At 35.6% G+C, this 16,152-nt stretch overlaps 1 protein-coding gene across 2 annotated transcripts in view; it reads right to left on the reverse strand.

Moving 5' to 3' along the window:
* Nucleotides 1-1,740: 1,740 nt before the first annotated feature.
* The window catches only part of KYNU (kynureninase), a 126,888-nt gene continuing 112,476 nt past the window's right edge, over nt 1,741-16,152 (reverse strand). For both annotated transcript variants that reach the window (XM_087710903.1, XM_087710911.1), the window contains exons 11-14: nt 7,759-7,811; nt 6,600-6,685; nt 3,128-3,358; nt 1,741-2,075 (exon numbers count right to left, since the gene is read on the reverse strand). In XM_087710903.1, coding sequence (XP_087567029.1) covers nt 1,932-2,075; nt 3,128-3,358; nt 6,600-6,685; nt 7,759-7,811 — 514 coding nt within the window. In that variant the 3' untranslated portion in view covers nt 1,741-1,931. The remainder of the gene's footprint in view (nt 2,076-3,127; nt 3,359-6,599; nt 6,686-7,758; nt 7,812-16,152) is intronic.

The raw sequence follows: 16,152 nt of genomic DNA on the forward strand, positions 1-16,152 counted from the left end.
CTAAACAAGTCAGTAAACTATAACACTAGAAGAATGTTTCATGTATGTGTTAATCACCGTTCAATGGTGCTTTGCATTCCCAAGAAGTTCCCTTCTTTATGCCCCACTACTAACAAATGCCTTAATTTTAGAATCTGAGAACCACTACCTAGACATAAAACACTAATTTCAGTTGCAAATATTCAGCAGCATGATGAGACATGAAGATAACATTAGCTAAAACCTAACATAGTCTGATATTCACCTCTCAGTCTTTATCACACTGGGGAAGGCAGTTTGTAATATAGGTTCTAACACAAGATAAAGCACAGAACAGCTTCCAGGTTAAATGAGGAAACCCAGCCCAAGTATGCATTAAGTCTCTCAAATATCAGTGCCCACCAAGCCCAGAAAACTGCTGTAGAAGCTTTATTCATTAATAATGCCTCAAGCATGATCAGAAATGTATAGAACAATTCAAAGCAAAGTTTGTGTAAACAAGGACCAGTGAGTTGAACTTAAAAGAAAGGATAACCCGACTTAATATTAAGAAGAATGTTGTAAGGGTAGAAGCCATCTTTTACATTGGGCCTTCAGGCCTGCCACATTTTCTGCTGTGGGATAATGGGAGGGGGAGATACATGGAAGATATATAGTTTAAATAACATTCCTTTCTCAGCGAGTCAAGGACATCCTGCCCGGCACCTATAGGGGTGTGACTGGGAGGCATCTCCAGTTGTGACAGTTCCTAATTGGATCATGTGATGGACATGTGAGTGCTGGGCAGGAGGTGGACTTTCACTTGGGTGGGGAAAACCTGGAAGCTTTCAGATTCGGGTTTTCCCAGATGTGCCAATATGACATCTCTAATAAAATGGAACTTTGTGAGAAAACTTAAGCCTCAGAGTCTTCTTTCATTGGGGGTGTTACTTGAAACCCTGACAAATATTTTGATGAAGCAGCTTTTAAATAGTGAAACAATCTCTCCAAAATAATGGTTGACTCTCCTCATTGGCAGTTTGCAAATGGGGATTAGATGCCAATTGGTGGATTCCTACACTAAAGGAATCCAGACTTGTCAGGCACAAGGAATCAGAACAATTCCATGCGTAGGCTAAAGCAGTTTATGTTGATCAGCCATTCATTTACAAGACTCTTACTAGACTGACTGCATTCCCTTGGGAAATAGCAGATAAAAACATCAATAGTCTGGCCTCATTCATTTCCTCCCATTGAGCGATTCCATGCTGGAATGCCTTTTTATTCCTCCTTTTCCTTTAGCTGGTGATTCCACCATAAGACCCTTCCAACTCATACATTCTATGAGTCTACAAACCCTTGTGAACGCTTACATACTGAATATGAAATGTTTAATATATTAATTTACTCTGACAATTAATATTCTTTTTAATATAAGTCACAGATCAAATGTAAAATACATCATACCTAAAAGGTTATCAATAGCACTATTTGGACAACACCTTTAAGAACAGATTTCAGTACTTGGAAAAGAGTTATGGTTCCTTCTATATTTAAGTCAACAATATGAGGTCAATGAATTGCTAGCCATTCATGGTGACAGCCCAAAGTGTCAAGAAGTTTCTACTCTTTATGTGCAGGCTAAAGATCCCTCCCAGGCAATGCAGAGAAAGGTGGCTGCTTGCCACTTAATGTGCACTGCTGTTTACACAGAAAAGTATCACACAAACAGGAATGATCAAAAGTCCTGTTCTGCATAATGATGTCACACAAAACTTCCAGTGGGAGAAAGCATGGGTTTTAATAAAAAGCACATTACAATCCAATATGAAAGTGAATTAATATTTGGAAGTGAAGTAATAGAATATGGCCCAATCTGGAAGAAATCCCACCCATACCTCCAAACATGTTCAAAATCTCCAATGCATTTGGTCAGGAGAAGAGATAAAGATATAGTTATATCATCAATAAGATCAGGAAAATGACTTTGAATTTGCAGTCTGCTTTGCAGCTGCAATTGCTGATCCTAAGATTTCAATGAAGTTGTACACATCCTGGAAAGTATTGTAGAGAGGAACTGGGGCTACCCGGAGAGCATCAGGTTCCCGCATGTCGCACTGCAAAACACCAAGATAAATATTCCACAAATTGAATTCCTTTGTGTTGGTTTGTCAAAGTGAAAATACAAAAAAATCACATGTGTAACATTTGTGTACTTTTGTTAGAATAATAAGCTGCCACCATACTTTCCTACAAACCTTTCACTCTGTAATGTGGAAGAACACAATGACAAATCATTTTCATATTGTTTTCAAGAAAATTAGATGATTTGCGCTAGGATTTCAAAAAGTCTTCAAAAACTCTTATCTTTAGAGTGTCTTTCCAATCATTCCTTTGTTCTTGGGTGGAATGATAATCCCAGTGAACCTCTTGTCTTTTCCTTTAGTCACAAAACATAATACTCTAATAAGTCTCAAAATTCTAAGGTATTAGAACCAGGCTTGTCTTTCCATTGGTGGAAGGAACCAAAATCCACCAGACCACAATTTTCCTTTCACACAAGGTTCACAAAAGCTGCATTATAAAATTATGCAGCATAATTTTCCGGAAACATTTTCTTTGGGTAGTGATTTGAAGGAATTGTTTGATATGATTAAAAAATGAAATATTTTAAAGAAGAAACAAAGGAAATCAACCAACCAACCAACCTTTAGACAAGGAGTGTTCAATGTTGGCAACTTTGAAGACCTTTGTGGACTTCAACTCCTACCATTGCTGGCTCCTGCTTTAGACTATTTAATGCTATTGTATATCCATCTCTATCTTTATGCTACCCAGTTCTAATTTTCCAAAAATTGTTGCATATTTATTACAGGCATCTGTAGCTTAGCCTTGGCCATAATTATATGAGGTATGAAAAGTCTCAAGTGATCCTTCCACTGCGATGACTCAGAAATGCTACTGCATCTCACCTACTCTACTTTCTGTTCCCTGAAACCACAAGGTCAACACTCAATATTTATGAACTGTGAAATGCTACTTTAAACTTTATTTTGTTTTGATTACTCTACCCTGGATATTATAACGCCAATGTTATTCTAAAATTAATATGGCACTCCCATAAAATAAAAGCATTTTGAAGTTTCCAACATAAATCTAGGTTACTTACAGCGACTCCTCGTTTTTCCAGTTCTTTAAACACATCTTTGATTGGAACAGAGAAAAGTAAGGTGAGCTGGCATCCTCTTTTTTCAGGGTGGGATGGTGTGATCGTTTTTATAAGGGTCTTCTCAGGATCATTTCTATCTTTGCTGTAATAGTGCCTTATCAAATACTCCAAGTAGCCAGTAAGAAGCATGGATTTCTTTCTCAGGCGCTTCATTGTAGTTTGAGCAAAGATCTAATTAAAACAAACAAGCAAACAAAAACATAATTGCTGCATCAAAGAACATTCCTTTCTCTACAAAGACAGCCTAAAATGAACCATTTCAACCACACAATACTCTAGTTTGATTTATTGCCAACATTTATTTGATCACTAGCAAGATTAGTAGGAAAACCCAAAAGCTGAAGTTTCCCAAAGTTATAGCTAACCTATTTCTTTTATATTCTCCCCATATTGTAATGACATTTCATATATATTAAGCAATCAGTTCCCTAAGATCCCTTCCATTCACTGCAAACACCATGTACTGTAGCAAATTCACTTGAAAATTATTTTTTGCTACTTAATTAGATGCACGCTATCTTCTAAGTACCATTCTTCTCTGCTTCTGTACGTTGTGTTTCAAGGATGATCAGATATTCCCAAGAAAGGAACAGCATAAAGCTCAAATGTTTCCCAGGGATAGTAGGTCTTGTAGGAAATATGTGGATTGGGAGCATGAGGGAAAAAGGGAAGTTCGTAGAAACTGATGTGCCCCCTTTGTTAACATAATGCCACTGGGAACAAATATTCACAACTTTAATGTACAGGGACTTGAGGAGATAAAAGGATTACAAAAAATACTACTTGCCAGCGTGGGGAAGGCCACAGAAGTCATCTCATATTGCAGAAACTTTAAGAAAATGATTTGCTGTAGACCCTTCCCAGCTGGAGTTACACTTATAAAGACTTTGTAGAGGAAATATACAGATGAAGAAAAATGTTTCCATCACAAATGTTCTTTCCCTGTAAAAGGAAAACTGCCTTTGTTGTGTGTTAACCCTGGCCTTGTTCAGCTGTTTCTTTATAAACTGTACCTTCTGCTTAATGTACCCCTGTGCAAGATGGTAGACCATTTCGTAAGTGTCATCTTTTGCCAGAGACCATCTATTTCACTGTACTACAGCAATTAGCGCAAGGGAATCCTGACTGTGCCAAAAGTATAATGCAAACACAAAAAGGGAAGTTCGTAGAAACTGATGTGCTCTTCCTGCCTTTGACCCCCTGCAGTGGGCTAAATGACAGATCCCCCACCCTCATTTGTAAGCACCATCTGGGTCAGAGCAGTATCATCTCTAAGGTCATATAAAGTTTACAAAATACCAAAGATGTTTTAAGGGTAAAACAAATTAATTGCTAAACAGAACAAATAAATACATGAATAAATAAATGCACACTTTCACTCACACCGTCTCACATACAATACACTGCCATATCCCCTTGGCATTTCTTATTGCAGAATTTTAAATCTTAATGTTTTCAAATAAAACTCTCTAGGTTATTAGTAATTCTGTGATTGATTTTGTTTTGTTTTGTTTTACTGGCAATGCAATTTAGGAGGGGAAAATATAGCTTGGTTTTCACTTCCAAAATGTCCCCAAGTGAGACTTCGGCAGCCTGAGATGAATAAAAATATGTGTGAATATCAAAGGATATGGATGGCTGTCAAATAGCATTTTTCAAAGATATACACACTACATTAGCTTCTGATAGAAATCAGTATGTAAGTAGCAAATTATGAATCAACACCCATTATATTAGGTTTCCCTAAAGATTGCTAATTGTTTTCTACAAAGCAACTAAGTGAAGACATGCGAGGTACATTAGAGCTTCTGTTCACAGAAACGAGACTTGATATATTAAATTCTATGTTATTCTTTTCTTTGAAAAAATCAATGATTTGTAAATCGGCAGTGAATAATATTCCAGGATATATTGCTTCTCAGTATTTCTATGAAATTTGGAGATTTTACTTGGGGTTAAAACTCTGGTTCCTTTATGTGATGCTTGCTTCAGCATTCTGTGCAACAATTCACGGGACTGAATGATAAAAACTTCAAAACAATGAAGCCGTCTGCTGACAGACATTTAGTTTTCCCTAGCTTCAACTGATAAATTAAGAAAGAAATTAAAATTTGAAAAGTTATAGTGGAATATATTTACTTATTTACTTTTTGAATTTAGAATCCCTTGGCTCCTGTTGACTCCAGGAAATGTTCAGTTTAAAACAAATAATAATAAGAAACAAATCATGGATGTACTGATGAGAAAAAACATACAAACCAACAAGAATATGCTTTTTCTCAAAATGCCTATCCATATTTTCCAAAGAAAAAGATTCTGTCCCTATAATATTACAAATATAATATAATATTTGATGTAGCTTTGTTCTAAGAAATAGAATTACCAATAAGAGCAATTTTTGCATTTATAATGGTGATAAAGTCTGGCTATTCTGTAGAGTAGCTTCATAGCATAATCTGTTTTGGTATGTATGCTTTTCCTTATCTGGACATACATCCATGATTTTTTTTCTTAGGTTTTGTAATTACTTGCTTTGTGAAAGGCAGTGAAAAGCCTCTTAAGAGTCAATAGGAGCCAGGGGGCTCTAGATTAAATAAAAGAACTAAATAAGAAAATACATTCCCATATAGGCTTGCAAATTTTAAATTCTTTCTTAATTTATTGATTGATGCTGGGGAAAAATAAATGTGGATCAGTAAAAAGCTTCATTGTTATGAAGTTTTTCTTAGTTACTCTGATGGGTTGGCTCAGCTCGAAGTTACACAGTGCCTTTTTGGTCTTACTACCTTCTTAATTTTTGCACCAAAATATAAATTTAGAGGAGCAATGTTCATATTTTAGTTACACAATTTATTAATTCAATTAATCAATTTATTGCACATTTCTAGCTTCAAAGCCTTCCTGTCTTCTTTCTGATTCAAGCACTTAGCTATGGATCTGTTCATGTCCCTGCTGAAAGGGGAACGTGGGACTGCAATGGAACCAATGCAGTGGGCAAAGAAAAATGTGCAATGTCATGAGAGAAAGTATGTACAGTGGTACTTTGATACTCAACTGCTTTGAAACTCATCAAATTTGGTACTCAACGCATTTTGATGCAAAAATGTTGTCCTGGTACTCATTGTTTGTTTGGTACTCAACACACAAGCTAGAACCTGTCGATGTTGCCTTGTAACTCACTACATTATTCCTTATGGGGAAAAAAAGGTTTGGTAAGCATTATTTTTGCTACTCCTCGCACCTCCTGGAACCAATTAACACTGAGTACTGAGGTACCACCATAACAGATTTTCCAAAGCATTCATTTTTGGACAGATATTTCATTTTACTGCCATCAAGAAGGAATATTGCCTAATTAAACTTTTTTTTTCTTTGTTTCACTGTCTTCTGATAGCAGAAAATAATTACTCACCTCTAAGCTTGCGTGAAGAGCACAGACCAATAAGATGGAAGGATTAGATAAACGAAATCCATTGATTCCAGGGCTGAGTTGCAATTCTGTAACAATAAGTTGGGTGAAGAATCTGGTTATATATAGAGAGGTATATGGAGAGACATTAGGCTGCATCCAATATTTTATGAATGTCCTCTCTTGCAGAGAGCTTTTTCCAGGTCTCCCAAATTCAGTTTGATGCTAATCAAACGATTGGATGTCAACCATTTTCAATATTTTTAATGCAAAAAGAAAATTAGCTATTGATTATTTTAGATCTTTTCAACATAGTACCATATAATCCTCAGAATTTTGATTTAATATCATTAAAGTTGCAGTAAACAGGCATTTTTTTAAAAAAAACATTTGACACTAATCCCTGAAGAAATGATCATTTTCAAAAATAATCAAGGAGTATAAACTTAAAAGAAATATTTTTTCTAAATTATTTTGAGGACAGCACAATTAAACAGGAACACTTATAAAAAGCAATAAAGCATTAGTATTAGTATTTGTTAGTTTAGTGCTCCAAACCAACTCTTATTATGTGATATAGCAAATCCAAGTACATTTTAAATGCATAAAAAAGAGCATAAACAAAATGTCAACATTACAACACTAATCAAAATTAAACAAAAACAGGCTGCTAAATGACAGGGACATAATAAAGCCAAATAAATAATATCAAAATTTGGAATTTCCACACAGCAACCAATGTTTTCTTCCTGTTAATGCTAGAATAGTTGAAGCCACTAATTTATCTTATCTTTGTATTAAAAATGCTGGGTTTTTTTTCTTTTGACATTTTGGTGTTTGTTTGCTTTTTAAATTCCCAGGCAATCTTCCCCTACATGATTTCTCTCTTCTGCTCTCTTTTTCTTTTTCTATCTATTGTTGCGACATTAGAGCAACATAAGAAAGATGATGCCAAATGAGGCCTTTACAAATCATCTGTATAAAGTTGGACATTTTGTCTTCTGACTCTTTTGAGGTTTTAATTTCAGGTTGGAATGGAAACATTTCCCTGTACTGAAAGAATCTTTGCTATTATTTTGCAGCAATTTTATTACTTTTGATGCCGTTTATATACCTTCAACCCCCCTTCCCCCATTTTAAAGAGAAGGAAAAATATACATACTGTTTTCCATGAGAAACCTGGTTTTGTAGTCATGACCCCACCATCCTATTAAACTGGGGGGGGGGGGGGTGATGGTAAAGGACCAGGGAAAAAGAAATGACAAGGATTAGTGACACAATAAAAATATTTTTTTCACAGACATTTTCCAACAAGATGTATGAAGAATAAGTGAATGGTTTGTGGAATCTTTTTGATTTTGAGTACTCCTGTAGATGTTCAAGATAAAAACATTTTTCAGACTATTTTCACAATATAGAATATAGACATATCATAAAGTAATTACAAATCTATACAGCATAGAGTGGGAGAAACTGATAATGCTTTTTTAGACTCTTGAGAGATTCATAGGCCTTAGTACTATGTCCACAATAATCAATGGATACAGGAAGTCCTCAAACTTGCAACCACAATTGAGACTGGAATTCTGGTCGCTAAGTGATGTGGTCATTAACCGTCATTTTACTGTGGTTGTTAAACAAATCACCATGGTCATTAAGCAACTATGTCTTGTCAATTGACTTTACTTGTCAAGTTGGCTGGGAAAGTCATACATTGAGATCCAATGACTACAAGATACTGCAATATCATAAATGTGAGCTGGTCACCAAGCCCTGAATTGTGATCATGTGACTTTAAAGGTGGTATGATAGTCACAATTTCACGAACAGGTTATGTCACTTTTCCCAAGCCTACAGTAACTTCTAACCATTGTTAAAAAAAAAAAACCAGTTGTATGTTGAGAACTAACTTTAATGCTACCTGAACTCATGGGATGTAGATCTTTATGCCAAGAAGCTGAAGAAACTTCTTGGATGAGAAGTGAAACGTCTTCAAAAGAAAAACCAGAAAGTCCAGTTGCCCCTTGAAAAAGCATATTTGAAACTTTCCTCTAAATGTTCTGTCTGTGTTTGCATATAACTGGACTGAGGCAGGCATCCAGCTTGCTAGCCTTGTTGAAAGAAAGAGAAAAGCAAGTAATAGATGGTTTTTTCACATTTTCTTCCATAAAGAGCACAGGGCAGGAATACATTATCCTTATGACAGTTTTCTCAAAAACAATCCAGTAGCAGTCTTCGGGAAACTTGAAAACTAAACTATAAACAAAAAGTTTCAGGAGTTATATTTTATGGCAACCCTTATTATCCTTCATGGTAATTCTGCCCCTAACTTGGTCTAAATATGGAAAGTGCTGCATTTGAACTTCTGAGATATAACTTCCAATGTTATAGCCAGTTATCCTTAGTGGTTCACTTGGGTCTAATTTACCTCCATCCTAATGGCCTATATAAATATTGATGACTTAGGAAGGGGCTGCAAAATTTGAACTCTAAAAGCGTATTGGTTTTGCATGGGGGTGAGGGAAACATAAAATTAGCCTTGATACTGCTTCTCACAAATGACAAGCCTGTTAAGAATCAAAATAGCCAAGGTGTTAAAGACTACTCGCAATAGGATTTTATAAATATATAAAAAAAGAAGCATTAAAATTATACAGGACAATGCTGCAGGAAAGTTTACTGGAAAATTTGTGAGCAAGTGGTGTGGTGATAATTCAACATCAGCTTGAATGGGAGGATATGACCAAGCTACTTGTTGCTTTGCAGAAGAGATAAACTACTGAAGCTTTCACATCCCTTATTGAACCCTCAGAATTTACTTTGATTGTTACAAAATTCTAAACTAAAACTAGAGGGGTTTAAGCCCTAAAGAAAATTATGTGTATCTTTAAAAATAAAAGTGGGGGGGAGTCTTTCCCCAACCTGAAAATATGGTCCTCCCATGAATGATATAGTCTCTCTTACGTTCTGCAGGCCACAATTGGTAGGTGGCTCACATTAAGCGTGCTCCTGGATACCAGATAATTTTCCACTCCTGAAAGTCTGCATTTTTATAACTTCCTTTTATGCCAGAGACAGCATGTGAGGCCTAATAGTTAGTAAACTGCATTATGCATTCAGTACTTGCAAGTCTCAAAAAAACCTAATGCGCCAGGACATAGAAAAAGGGTTAAGAAGAAGGTTACTTTCCATCTTTTCTCTGTGTATCTGCTTTTGCTATTATTTCATGCAAATATATAGATTCAGAAAGTTATAAAGGAATTTAGGGGCTGCAGTGATGAGTTGAAGGAAAGCCAGGTTAATTTTCCCTCAAGGTTGTAAAGTTGGACTTCCTTTTGAGTCAGGTCTGTATTCGTTTACATACGTTTAGAGATTTTGCCAGATTGATAATAGCCCTTGATGTTGACTTATGAATTAACTCGAGAGAGGGAGAGGGAGAGGGAGGGATAGACAGACAGACAGACACATCTTAAATATAATTCTGACAGATAATTTCAATGGGGTTCTGAATTATGGCATTAAGGGTTTGCAGTTTTTCAGATTCTGTGTAATTTAAGACTGATAGATGACCTATCAGCAAGGCACTTGATGTACATAGTGCATTAGATTTTACTATCAAAACATCAAACTTCTAGTATCCTGCATTTCTTCCTCAGTCCTCTGTATAATTAGTTTGGTGTGGTTTTATGTTTGTTATTATTTCAAAATGCCAATTTTATATTGTTCTTTTATTCTAGGTAATTTAAATACGTTTGTTTTAATTTGGCTAATTGTAATTTCAACTTTTAAGGAACTGCCCTAGTAAAGTGCAAAGAGTGAGTCTTAAGGGCCATTATTATATAAGGAAAAAAGAAAGCCCTATATACCTTTGCCAGAAAGGCAGGATATAAATCATAAAAATGCAATGATTATAGGTAACCCCTGAGGATAGTTACACAGTTCCTTGTCCAACATCAAGGCAGAGGAGACACAAACACAGAAATTGTGAAACGTATTTCAGAGGCCCAGTTTTTACCTTCCGAGTATGCTCCCTTTTGTAACTCAAGAGATGAGAAAACGGAGTTTGAAGACTCTCAAGCTCATGCCCACAAGGGCAATATCTCTCTCCCTTTGCTTTCAAGCAGAGTTACTCTAAGGAGCAATCCCATCCAGACATAATTTTTTTTTATTTTTACAAGTTCAGTTTTCCCTTCATATCTGTGTGATTAGAATAAAACATTGGGTATTCAAAACTTGACTTGTTTCGTTTGTAGTTGCATTAATGATGCTGGAGAGTGGGATGTAATGATTGCTGTGTATAAGTGGTATAGACATCAAAGGAGATCCGGTTTAAAGAACAGAAAGGAAGAAAGACCCCCGCCCCCTGCATCCTTCGGCCCAGGCTGCTGAATAACAGATGAGCACACTGCACATTTATAATTTATAACCTGAAAAATCATGGGGTAAATTTGTGTTCTACAGAGGGAAGAAGGCACATCCTTTCCACACTCGGTACTTGTTTATCTCTCTCTCTTTTTTTTTTTAAAAAGTGAAAGACAGGGATTTGCATGATGTTTTCCAATCAGACAGATGATCTGTAAAAGGTACCACCATAGGATTTTAAGTGGCTGGCCATTTCTCAGCATCTTTCCATTTCAATTGTAGTGCATATATTCGGGATTTTTTTTCTCTCTTCTCCCTTTTAACCTGTTCCCTAATTTTAATCCACACTGCACAACTATTCCAACAATACAAGGAGAAAAATATCCTGTGAAAATATCTGTGTCGTACATACCCTTTGAATGGAGTATTTAGCATTAAAATATTAGACACTGTTAGGCATCTTGTGGCTAATGATTAGTCATGTGGTTATAAGGACTATGTATCTGTAAGAATTTAAATGTCAAGTTTCATTTCATTTCTTATTGCTAAGGTACAAGATCCACACTATATTCTTCCCTTGCCCTTTTCGGCTACGTGCAAATGCTGTCTAATTATCAATTCTATTCTATTTATGGATGGAACTGCTAGCAGACTGTTATCATAGTATGTATTCAACAGTCCTATGAAAAGTTCCAAGTTTATTATTTGTTTGATTTTGTGAAAAACTTAAAAATAAGGGAAATGCAAATAGAAATATTAGCTATGGTCTTTTTTTAGGCTATTGAACATAGTTGGTGAAGTTAAGACTTCCTTTTGTAGACTCTTTCATTTTGGCCAATTTATCCTATAAGCCAATTTAAGGAGAAAGGAAGATAAATAGAGTAACCCTAAAATGTTACATTATATTATAAAGCAATGACAAGCATAACTAGGCTACCTTGGCTGTGTTATATGAAAATGTCACAATTTTGAGTAGACTTTTTTTTCTCTTATCCTAGCTTTATTATTTTTTATAAATAACTCAAGGCAGTAAATATGTCTAATACTCCTTCCTCCTCCCATTTTCCCTACCACAACAAACCTGTGACATGGTTTGGGCTGATAGAGAGCTACTGACTTTAAGTCACCCAACTGGCTTTTGTGTCTGAGGTGAGACTCCCCTCTAGCCTAGTGCCTTAACCACTAGACCAACCTTATCTTATATGAAAATATCACAATTTAAGTAGTTATTTCCCCACCACCAAATTCCCTTTCTCCCTCCATTTCATCTTTTCTTATATATTAATTGTTGTTCCCATTCAGTTAATGAAGAATGTTGGTAACTCACATTGTATTTATGAAACAAAAAGCAAGAAAACAAACTTAAGCCGTTTTGCCGACCAAATCCAAGGTAATTCAGTACTGGTAGAGATCTGAAGACAAGGCCTCAGCTCGTGTCTCCCTTAAAGATTGATTTTTTTTTCCTTGTTAGTCTTTTATATTCCATTCAGTTGGGAATTCACCAATCTCTGAACATGTCCCTCTGTATTACCCCTCCAGGTCAAAACAAAAGGAGATTGAGTTCACTTTTATAACAAGATACAAGTTTTTTTGTGCTCGGAGTATGTGAAAGAGAAATGGCTATTATGCTGAGAATCCAATCAGGGCTTGTTGAATTCTAGGAAGCCTCTGGCATTTGTGAAGAGAGTGGTAATTTCATTCACCGAGAACTGGAGGAGGAAAAGCACGAGCTGCCCACAAAAAGAGTTGAAGACTAAATTAAATCTGAAGAAGAGCTCTTACCAAAGCTCCTCCCGCAAGGCTAATGAAGTTGAATTAAGGCTGTTAAATCAACTTGTGATTGCCTATCATTGCAGAGGACCCATATATTATTTCTATCAGCTGGATTTATGAGGTTCATTTCCATTAGAAGGGAGGAAGACAGCCAAAAATACTTTGGAGTAAATAACAGTTCAATCTTTCTGTTTTCCTTGGGAAATTTAACTGGAAACCAATGTATGCATGTTTGGATGATATCCTTCATGCTTATTATTATTCTGAATATATTTGAACGGTGAGAAATAGTAACACAATATTTTGCGGGTGGGTGGGATGAAAATTTGAGTATGTTTTGAAAAGTGTTCAAATGGATTTAAGACAATGCATAAGCTCTTAATGCCCTTTCTAGGATACAGTTTCTGCTTTCAAGCAGATCTTAGCCCTTTCTTACTTTATCTTTCTTCATTTGTTGAACGAGCCTTGAAGGAGTGTAACTTTTGGCAACCCCCGGTGAAGGAATAATGCTAAATAACTTTCAATCGAAGAAGGAACAAACCAACACATCTTTCTATCCAGGTAAGCAGCTAAAATTTCAGAAAACAAGACAGGTTTACTTTCTTACAAATATCATCTTTGGGATTAGAGCTAAGTAATTCTTGGAAAAACATCCATACACATGCAACAGGAAGCAACAAAAAGAGTTTCCATATCATATTCAGCATTCACATTATTTCCCATTGCTGAAAAATATGCTAGGTGGAAATAGCTCAATCAGTGGATGTTTTTAAGAAGAGATTGGACAACTATTTGTCTGGAATTGTATACAAAAGGGGGTTGGACTAGAAGTCCTCCAAGGTCCCTTCCAACTCTGTTATTCTGTTATATCAATTTGCAAGACCAAACCTTTCTGGCCCTCCATAATTCTACATAGTGGCAGATTTTCCATTGGATGAGGAAGAGAAAGCAACCACAGTTTATTTACCTATCTGATCATTATAAGATAATATTAGAATGGGTGCCGGTACTTGGGTTTTTTTCTCCTTCAGTAAAAGATCTAGGGAATATGCTCCAATCCCAAAGCATCATTTTTGTCTTTAAATCCAAAATGCTCCCAGCACTATTGAAATTGTTTCTAATTTTATTTGAAAGTTCCTGCTCAATTTATCAGTCAGGAAACTGACTCTAAATATAATTATTTATGGTGCAAACCATTATAATTCCTTTATGTATGTATGGTCAGGTCCTAAATAAACAAACAAGCCATTCCAATTGAAATACAAAACTTCCAATGTAAAAGCCACTTTTGTAACAGAAACTTAGGAAAACTGAATTTTATGCAGACCCAATTGTAAAGTATTGTTCTAGAACAAAATGTGGTCACTTTTATGGAAACTTTAGAATGTGTTTATGCATTAAGGAAAGCACAGTTGCCTGTTGGGATTAACCCAAGTGATTTATGGAGAATGATATATGGGGCAATTTACTTCTTTAGTACAAACTACTTTGACAATTATGCTTTGTGCTATAGACATCACTCAATCTCGGGGTTAACTGAACTGGTTTCACAAAGTTCATGAAACTTACAAGTTTAAAAAATTATCCACAACACCCCATTTCCAAGTCAAATGGGTACAATTCTAAGAACCTTTTCACACAGCTGAGTTATAATATTTCCATCCATCTCTAAGTCAAGATAAAATGACCAAATGTGAACAACATGACACTTTCTTGCCTCTATTTCCGGTCACTACTAGTCACCTGATTTCCTTCCGAGGTAATGGGTGACAAGTCTAACATATTTTTATATACTGTCCTTTGATGGTGTTGGAAATGGGAAGAAATATGGCTGAAGAGCTATGTTAGGTGCACCTGGAAAAGTCTCAAAGGTTGTAGAAGGAAGAAAGCCTAAAACTCAGCCAGCACATCTCAGAAATGTGTGCACAATGATGCAGCAGTAAGTCACTAATTGTTTATTAACAATTTGACTCTTACAGCTATTGTCTGCTGAATATATAAACTTACACTCATTTTGTCTTTGATATGTAATCACATAGCTAGCCATACTTTTTAAACTATCCTGAAAAAGACTACACCAGTTTAAAAATAGATCTTTTAAAATGATCTTGCCTTCCTGTTTTAGTGTGCTTTAGAGCGTTACACTAACCCATTCAATTCTCTAGATAATTTGCGGCTTCCTTTAAAGACTTTCCCAGTCATACATTCTTACATATTCTGTAATAACTTCACAAAAGAGTTATGCGCTCTCCGAGTTATTGCCTATGCATTTCATAAACAGAGGAGCTATTGCTCACTGGTTATATTGAACCGAAGCGGATGGAAAATTTACACGTTGGGGACATAAAAGAGGTTTATTCGCTTCTATTAGTGGTTAATTGTCTTCAGCATAAAAAATGATGTGTTTGATGACTCATTGCATGATTAAACATCCTGTGTTAACCTTAGAGGAAAGCAGATAGGTTTTTGTAGTAAGTCTACTTTGACAAGTAAACAATCAACACACTACTTTAAGGCATTTCTGCACTTCTTCCTTATCCTACCCCAAAGAAAGCAGGGACATAAAATGACATTAAGGAAAAATACCCCAATCAATGTCCAAAGATATTTCCGCTTCACATGAAGATAAGGATATACTAATTTTTGGAAGTGTGGTATGTTATACCTCTTTTCTGTAAGAGAACTGCTCAAATCTCTCAGAAAACAATCCCAAAGTTGTATAGATTCCATGTGCCATTTTTAAAAAATTTTTAATAGTATTTGATACGGCAAGCATGAAATATATGATCCACTACAACCATTCTCCTGATTAGTGTAATAGACTTTTAAAAAAACATCTTAGCCAAACATTTGAAAAAAAAAGAAGAGAGGCAGCTTTCATAAAGAGAGTCTATGTTATATGAAAAGGAATATAATGATGAAACTTGGTGGAAATGGTGAACACTAGTGTGTTCGTGATTTAATGTAACAAAAGGATGTATAGTATTCCTTTCTCCCCATGTCTTCACTCAATATCTCAACCTCCTAAGTATGCTTCTCAAGTCCAAACCTTTACAGACCTGTGAGTGTAATGTGTAGTTTGTCCTTCATTCTCTTAATGATCCTTAATGATATATTCTAAAAAAAACTGCTTGGACATTTGCCATTCAGTTAGAGAATGCACAAACTGAACCCTGCAGGCCTATTGTGTGCCTAGACTGGCCTAATAAATCACATCTCCCAAGACAATGTCCCATTAAACCTAATTAGCCAAAGGGTTTATTCCTAAACTGCTTCTTCTCAGGGGAAGTTTTAACTTTTGGTTTTGAAATGAGCTAGAGGCACTTAAAATGCTTTCCCTTCTTTATTTGGCAGCAAAAATTAGCTTATTCTGGAATGTAGTCAAGGGTGCTTTAAGAAGCTGGAGTAAAATGTGAAAAAA

This window comes from Thamnophis sirtalis, unplaced genomic scaffold (genome assembly GCF_051295495.1).
Source record: "Thamnophis sirtalis isolate CommonGarterSnake01/CBP01778 unplaced genomic scaffold, rThaSir2_p1.2 scaffold_1, whole genome shotgun sequence".
Taxonomy (NCBI): Eukaryota; Metazoa; Chordata; class Lepidosauria; order Squamata; family Natricidae; genus Thamnophis; species Thamnophis sirtalis.